The sequence below is a fragment of the Acanthisitta chloris genome, unplaced genomic scaffold (genome assembly GCF_000695815.1).
Source record: "Acanthisitta chloris isolate BGI_N310 unplaced genomic scaffold, ASM69581v1 scaffold15750, whole genome shotgun sequence".
NCBI classification, from domain to species: Eukaryota; Metazoa; Chordata; class Aves; order Passeriformes; family Acanthisittidae; genus Acanthisitta; species Acanthisitta chloris.
In genome coordinates, this window is record NW_008650034.1 from 5415 (window position 1) to 14618 (window position 9204).

The 9204-nt window shown below is 35.5% G+C and overlaps 1 protein-coding gene across 1 annotated transcript in view; it reads right to left on the reverse strand.

Annotated features, from left to right (window-relative positions):
* Positions 1-960: 960 nt before the first annotated feature.
* Positions 961-9204, reverse strand: part of LOC103810519 (long-chain fatty acid transport protein 6-like) — a gene marked incomplete at both ends in the record, with an annotated part of 9842 nt that continues 1598 nt past the window's right edge. Inside the window, 3 exon segments of the mRNA XM_009083426.1 lie at positions 961-1085; positions 2119-2277; positions 4918-5124. Of these exon segments, the coding sequence (XP_009081674.1) occupies positions 961-1085; positions 2119-2277; positions 4918-5124 (491 nt within the window).

The following is a 9204-nucleotide window of genomic DNA, read 5'->3' on the forward strand; positions in this document are numbered from 1 at the left end:
CCTCAAGAACACTGCCCACAGTGTTGGTAGCTTAACAGAACCTTAAAATGTGCACGTCATATTTTTCTAATGCTGCCAGTATACATAGTACTTCTACATTAATGAAACTTACAGAGAGATAACTTTGCAAATTATTTTACCTACTTGAAACTAAGAATGGATTGCATAACATATTTTTAAACTTTCCACTTATTTGTGTGAACATGTTTCTCTTCCAGTTTTAACATGACAAATACTTACTCTTTTTCATCAAGTTCCTAGCTGCCAAACTGATTAATTTTATAATTTTAATTTTTCTTGAGAAGGTTTAGCCAGCTAGCAAAAACAAAAAAAACCAACCCTAATGCCTCACAGAGGAAAGAGTTCAGACACACCAGCTTCTAGAAATTATGCACATAAATTAACAAACAGAATACTTATATAGTTAATGATTGCATAACCACAGTATGTAGTATATCGATAGTTAATGATGACATAGATAACTTTACCTGCAAAATTTAAAACTCCTTTAACTTTATGATGGCTTGGTAACAATTTAAAAAGGAAAGAGTTTCAGAAATGAAATTTATTGATCTATCAATCTTGCTTTAAGATAATGAATAGGATAAAAAGAGGTGAAAAACAGTTGGTGTAGTTAGAGAGGACAGAAAAGGGGAACAATTAATATCTCTGGCTGCAAACATGACAAAAGCTGTGAAGTCTTGGGGAGAAGGGAGATGACTTTGAGGAAATCATGTTAGCCTACAATGTACAAAAATCACAATTTATACCAGCTATGCCTTTCATATGTCTTGATTTTCCTTATGGTCTTTAACTTGATTAAGCATTTGAAGAACCTCACATAAAAGGAAGGGTAGAGGGATATGTCCAATTTTATCTCCTTTTTACTATACCCACATTAAGAACAATACTTATTCATATCACTTACAGACAAATAGCCATCACTTTGGTCCCACTTACCACTGGCTGATTGCAAAGGTAACGGCAAAGCTCCCCAATGTATTGTACGACAGTCACATTGTACTTTTTGCAGTCACTCCAAAACTGACTAGCTGAGAACTTCTTCTTTAACACACAGGTTGCACCTTTATGGAAACAGTAGAAAAGGAAATGAAGCAATTTCTCTATATGATAGCTTAGCTAGCTATGTTTACTGTTTCTACAAAATAGAACATCAGAGGAACTAAGACCAGCCTCACTCAGAGAGCTGTGTGGTATTTAAGCTGTTTTACTGTCTGCATTCAAACCTGGCAGACAAAGAAGGGAGAGGAACCCAGCCCCCTTGCTGAAACAGTAAAGCAATAGGTAAGAGGTTAAATGCAAGAAACAGCTTCTGTTTGTTGGTGTCATAACATTATCCAAAAGAGTTCAACTGAAAATACCCAGAAATTTCAGCCTGAATTAGCAAATCATTTGGGTATCACTGAAACCTCATTCTTCATTAAAGTATTCACCAATGCAGATTCAGATAGAATTAATCCATAAAACAGTAATCTTTCCCTTGCTCTGACTTGTCCTTGATGCGTGAGGAAACAGGAAACGTTTGCCATCAAGTTCCAAACGAATCTTTCGTAAGAGTCATTGAGGATAGCTACACTGTCTCAGGAAAACATGTATTTTATTGTCTGTGCCAAAACAGTACACAAATTAAATGGAAGAAAAGTGGTATGTCATCTAATGATATATGACAAAACTGAATGTTTACTATAAATGTATTTGTCAGTCTTTTTAAGTTCAGCAAAATGCATTTTAGTTCTATTCCACTGTACAATGCTTAGTCTGTACATATACTAATGCACTATACACACTGCCAAAATATTACATATGCCCTTAAATTTCTTTTTGCCTAAATATAAAAGAAAATAAAAACATCTGTGACACAAAAGACTATAACTGATTTTCCTCCGATATCACAAAGAGACCTTGTGGAAATCCTTTGTTATAACAGCACACACATGCTCCCCAAAATAGAGAAATATAAAGCTATTCCAGAAGACTAATCATTTAATTTCATCAAAGCATTGGTTTCCCTAATGGAAATAAACTTAAGTGTGTTTTATGTATTTTTATATTTATTAATTCTCTATCAACAACACAATGAAATTAAACAAGCCATACCCAGTTCTATGCATCCACAGACGCCAAGAAGAGATGCTGCACTGTGATAAAGAGGCAGAGTGATATAAATGATGTCTTCTGCAGTAGCACCAAAACTCCACAGTCCAACAGCTCCTTTAAGAACCTGAATATGACTGATGACGGCAGCCTTTGGAAGACCTGTAATAAAAACACAAAACCATGCATAAAGTTCTTTTACAAATAACTTTTGTTTTTAATATAACCTGCGTAGCATCTGTAAAACCATTAAAAATCTATTTTTTCTTCTGTAACCAAATTTTCAGCCATGTGTTTAGATGGCTATTGATAGATAACTGGCTGTTTAATACATTATTGCATGTTTGTTTTGTAGACATTAAGATAAGCAGGTTGAGGGAGTTGATCCTGCCCCTCTACTCAGCCTTGTGAGGCCACAGTTGGAATGCTATGTCCAGTTCTGGGCTGCTCAGTACAAGAGACAGGAAGCTCTTGGAGTGGGTCCAGGAGAGGGCAACAAAGATGATAAAGGGACTGGAGCACCTTATGTCCGACAAAAGGCTGAGGGAGTTGGGCCTGTTCAGTCTTGAGAAGAGATGACTGAGAGGGAACCTTGTCAATATATGTAAGTATGTAAAGAATGGGTGCCAAGAAGATGCAGCCAGGCTCTTCTCAGTGGTACCAAGCAATAGGACGAGGCAATGAGCAGAAATTGATGCATTGGAAGTTCCACCTGAATCTGAGGAAGAACATTTTACTGTGCAGGTGACTGTGCACTGGATCAGATTGCCCATAGAGGTTGTAATTTTCCCTCACTAGAGATACTCAAGAGCTGTTTGGACACAATCCTGTGCCATGTGCTCTAGCATGGCCTTGCTTGAGTAGGGAGATTGGACCAGATGACCCACATTGGTCCCTTCTGTGATAAGCCGGTTTGTAACCCCATCTGTTTGTTATTTAGTCTGACGTCAATTCAAATGGGTGGAAACATGAGGAAACTCCACAGTTTGCCCGATATCAAATTATACAGAGGCAACAAAGGCCCCAAACCATTTACTTTACATACTGACTGCCTTTAACATAAAGAGGTATCACACCAGATCGCTTTCAGGCAGGAGTTAGAGTGACTGTAAGGTAAACAAGAAAGGTATGGGATCTACATGAAGTAGATCACATAATGGGTGCTTATCTAAGAATTGTACATCTACGTACTCCTATTTGTTTTGGAACACTATGAAGACTGTGAATTTCAAAGAAAAATCCACTGAAAAGTCCACTTCAGTTAGGCTCCTAATGAATTTTGGTCAGGTTCAGCATTTCTGTTCAGCATCATGCTGACTCACATGCAAGTGTTTCTTGGACTACTGCTCTGGTACCCGGTACTTTGAGTAGGGGATGTGATCTTGCTTTATATGTGTTCTCACATCCACATACAAATTTCAGGCTGAGTCCTTACGATGAACAGCGAGAACTGTTCAATGTTTAAAAAAATTAAATGGTTCATAAAGTTTTCTTACCTATTCTAGCAATGCAGTTGTTCCTCTGAAGACATAACTAGAGCTGTTAACTGAAAGTGTAATCTGTGGAGATTCTAGCTATGCTTCAAACCCCATCACACTCCAAAGAAAAGGCAATAAGCCTATGTTGCCAATGAATCATGTATAGCAAGAAGTTTCCGACAGTCTTGAGTTTACTTCTGCCTTTACAGACTGTGCAAAATATGCCTTTCTTTTAACTAAGTTTATCAGTGATTGGTTTATCAAATTGTGTGAAAATGCTCAGTTACTCAGAATTAGTTATTCCATATTCTTCAGACTAAACAAACCTTATGCTTTTAGTTACATGGGGTATAATAGAAGTTCACTGTAAATTAATGTGATATATAGAAGCATTCAAAAATATTTAAAATTCTGCATAACTGAAATTTGAGACTTCACAAAGATACTCTGCAGTTAAAAGAACAAAATCTTAACACAAGAATAATTCTATCATAATTTTTTGGCTGATTTTAACTCCTTACTTTTAACCAATGAGCTCAACCATATTTATATTAGTAGTATTACAAACATGACTCACCTCTTGAAAATATTTGTAACTTCCTGATATTTTTATTCCAGACTGATGTTCTTATTTCCTAACTTTTCCCCAGAACCCAAATCCAATAAATTATATTATTATCTGTATGATGGAACAAAGCCACAAACCACATATGCATTTAAAATCTTCTTGTGACTAAAACTGTTGTGTTCAACTGTACAAGAATGTCAATCTGCTCATCTTAACAACGTCATGCTGCTTTTCATGTCAGTGATCAGATTTTTTTTAAGCCTTAGATACTAAGTTGCTGGAGCACTGGTAATAAATTCAGACATCAGTTTCTAAACTAAAAGACCAGTGACTTAATCCTATTTTCTGTCTCTACAGTGATCTGCACAAAACATGACTTAATGGAGGAAAAACAGATGTGTATTTGTTGTTTCAAGTTTGTTTTTCTAAGTTCATGATCACAAAAGTATATCATTGTAAACTGACCAGAAAAGCAAAACATTTCATATACACCTTAGCTGTGAAGTAAGAAGAAGTAAAGGTTCGCATAGTATTTGCACAATATGTCAGGCAGAAAAAAAAAGAGGAGGAGCCCATAAACTACTGAAGAGAAACTGTCACTGACAGGAAACATGAGTGTTTTCTACCATAATGCTTTCTAAGTAAGAAACGTGACATTCTGTTATTAAAAGATGAACCCAAAGATTAGAGTTTAAGAAAAATCAAGTTTCTAGATGAAAGCTGAACAAAAACACAGACTCATTAGCAGACTTGTACCTGTTGTTCCTGAAGTAAATATATATAAAGCAGCTGAAGTGAGTTTGTTGGCAGAGCATCGATTAACTGGAACAGGATCTTCAGATGCAGCTTCTATTTTGTCTAACAGGGTATTCACACTTGTAAAAGTGGAGTCGTTGGTCATTATCCAAATGCTAACATCTTTTTGAAGGTTTGGAAGAAGTCTTTCCACTGTCTCAAGTAAATCTTAAAAAATAACATGAAATAGTATTACATTATGTCTTCACAAAATTAAAATAGTTTTCCTCTTAAAGTTTTACTTTTTATAATAGCAAGAGAAATGAAAGTCATCTCCATGGATATAAATAGAGACAATAAAATAATGATGAACTAGAATGAAAATTCACTGAAAACAGGATATAATATAACAAAAATACTACTGACCCCACACAGTCTAATTGTCAATTACCTCTCAAGGCAAAATTGTCAGCCTTGATTACTAACTCCTGCTTCATACATAACTTTAGATAACTCTTAGCCATTGCTAAGATGAGAATGATGTATGGTTAAGCTTCAACATCAAATAAATAATGAAGAAATCCATTGAAGATGCAAGGCAAATATATACATAACTGGTAATTAAAGTGCAGGTTTCTCTGGATGCCCTCAAATTAAACCTTGCATTGAGAAGTTGTTTATTTTTTCAAAAACACAGAAATGACTAATTTAAAAACAAACAAACATACACACACAAGATACAGAGGCCTGAATTTCACTGAATAGAAAGACTATGCAGGCCTGTGGCTTATTCAGACACTGCCAGAGAGCCACATGGCTATTTATGTAGTGCTCTGAGTGTTCTAAAAACCTTCATGAATTAGAGTTTAGGCACATTAGACAATTCTATTTTCTTATAATCCTACGTTAATTTACTGAAAGCCATTGGCCCTTATCTGTATCCAAACACAGTTTGGAGCATTTGGATAACGCTCTCAGGCACATGGTGTGGTTTCTGGGGCTGTCCTGTGCAGGGCCAGGACTTGGACTCGATGATTCTTGTTGGTTCCTTTCACCTCAGCATATCTTGTGATTCTGCATATAAATACAAACTTAATTTTATAAAATAAAACAGCATTCTAACTAAAATCTACTTTTGGTTTATCAGAAAAGAAACAATGAGAGAGATTCCCATATTAAATGAAAAGAGAAATATAAATAGAAGCCAATCCTTAAATAATACATTTGGTACTTGTGTTTCAAAGCATTGTTACAATCTGTCACTTTTTCAGAAGACTGCACGGGCATTAAAGTACTAATCCAGGAAACTTCTCAAGAAAGGAGTAATACTGCTTTCGACAGAACTCATTTATATTTAAGTGCTTTGATACAACTCAGTCTATGTAATTTGTCTTGCAAATATCCCTGTGGGTATAAATTTATGTTATTATCTCAGTTTTTATAGATGAATAAACCAAGTTGGCATGACTCACTCAGTACCTCACAATGAGGCATTGCCAGAGGCAGTATTTGAAATCCTGATGTCAACTTCAAGCTCATTTCGCAAATATTAACTATGGATACCATTACTGGAATGCATAAATTTTACAGGAAAATAACTGAAGATTTTTAATCTTTCAGGAAACTGATTTCCTAATGACAGACTGCTGTATATACACAAATTAATAACACACTAATTTGTATTACTATTACAGAGAAATAGCCTACTGTCATCAACTCAACATGTCTTACAAACCTAAACCCTACAGAGTACAAGTTCTCTGTATTATATAGATGTTTAGCAAATATATCTGGTGGAGTGTAACATTAAAATTTTTGTATTCTAACTTCCTTGTACTGCAGAATGATTTCATGAAGGAATCACTCAAATAATTATAAAAATCTAAAAGACAGCCTCCTGTTTGAGTCATCGGAGTGCAGACCACTATGTGAATCAAAAATAATGTTAAGGGCAATAGCATTAACTGCAGAAAACCTGATGCACTGAATGTCAAGGTTTGTTGACATATTAATTCGTTCTAGCCATCCTATAATAGAATTGTGGTATATTTTTCAAGTAATAAATGGGAAAATACAACACTACTATTTCTAAATGGCTATCAATGAAACAAATGTGACAGAATAACTGTATCTTTATTACCTTCAAACACTGATTTTTTTCTTCCTATTATGTATATATGTCTCTTAAATACACTAAGGATAGTTTGGCAAGTACAAGTTAGGCTGAGAACCTAGCAAAAGAAACAGAACTGTTAGAAGTGGCTGGAGCTTCACTTCTGTTCTCAAAAATAGTAGAATAACAGCATTATCTGTCATTCTTTATTAGTGCACTGGCTTGAGCTACAATACCAGCAAAGGTTTTAAGGACTGCTAGGAATTTCTTGGCTTCTCCAGCCTTCAGTAGTTATTTGAACCAGACTTGGCTGCTCATCCTGTGTACTCTCCTTACCAGGTAACAAACATGATGTACAAACATTGAAGAAAAACTGTCCAGTAAAAGTCATCATGCAGAATTGTCCTATGTAACTGAAGTGTAATCATAAATGACATTTCACCTATTGTTTAACTGAAAACTATCCTCCTGCAGAAGACCTGGCAAGAAAAACAAAACCTCAGTGAATACCACCCTATTTAAGTAACACAGAAACCAAAGGGATCATTGCATCACCTCCTTATTTTTGATAGGTAAATTCATTTCTTCTTGCATTTCCTTAAATTGTTTTGCTTTTTACATTTTTGAAAGTGAAGATGAAGCTTTACTACAGAGTTCTGCAGAATACGTTAAGTCAAAATCAATCCCCCAAAACTGAAGTACTACGGAAGACTTGCATCTGAAGTTGGAAAAAGCACTCAAAATATCAGAGCATTATCAGACCAGAAGAAAGTCTGATCCCAAGTGCTGAAGCACAGACAAGATGATACTAATGGACAGGGTTATCAAATCACAACCTCTGAAAAATATGCAGACATATCACAAAAGTGAAGGGTACAAATTCAGCAAATCAGAGGGATCTTGCAAGAGGCATTATGCAAAACTGAACAAGGCATGGAAGAAAATACAACCATAAAAGGCATCCAGAATAAAGGTATTGCATTTGTTTAAAAAAAAAAAAAAAAAAAGCATTTTTGAAAATGACAAGATGTATTGAAAGAAGCTGCAAGATGCAATCAGGTATCTCTCACAGAGGGACACTACACCGCCATTCTGAGCAGAGAAGATTTAGCAAAAAACCAGTTATCTGTGGGAACTGTTCTAGGTAGCAGATGAACGTGGAATGTTCCCTTCAGCACAAATGAAACCTTAATATTAAGTAGATTCAGATACAGGTTCCTGTTTTAATGTGCCATTACAGACAAGAATTTCAAAAGCAAATTTGGTTTTGCTGAGCACAGGCAGTTAAGCATCCATTTGTTAAGGGGATGACTTCTGCTTTGCTGTGGTCTACAAATAAGGTGATCTAAAACATTGAAATACAGTTTTATAACTATTATGAGCAATCGAATTGCTAAGTCAAGCCTGTATGTGTTTGTGGAGGCTGGAAAACTTACATACTTTTGAAAATTAGAACTCCCACTATGCAGAAATACTGCCATTACATACTCATCTCTGATTAAAGAAACCCAATCTTATTAGCCAAACATGATGCCTGACTATAACAATGACAGATTAAATCAGAGGTTGATTGGTTTTAGTGTAAATATTTTGAAAAAATATACTATGCTCAAGCTATGAACATTCCCTGTGAAAACACACATTAACCCTGGATGGAAAGATGTTTAACAGACCTCTGACCATTATGTAACTGGCTGTGTAACCTCAGTGTCAAACACTGTTCTGTAATCTTTATAAGTATTAGGGGAAAATTATTATGTAATAATAATGAGGTACAGTATGTTTCTTTCAAGAGTGGTATGAGTTAGTCCTCACAGTCACCAGGCAGTGTATAAACCTTCAGTTGCTAAACCTGGACCCGTTTGGAGAAGTTGTCATACGATGTAGACAATAGCCAAAGACCTAACAACTTCAACTTCTTTCACAGATACAAATGAAAGAGTTCCTCTAAATCCTGAAGAAGAATACTGCATAGGCTCGTGGGACTGACAAATTTATAGAGACTTTACAGACTAAAACCCATTAATAAAGTAAGAAGACCAACATGCAGGCAGACTAATCTGTTAGTATCTCTCATATTATCTGTCTGTATATAGCTCAGCTCTTGTGAGCAGAGACAGGCACCCAGAACAACCTAATTCCACATATTTGCTGTTAATACCAGCTGCTGGTAGCAAATTAAGTGGAGATACACA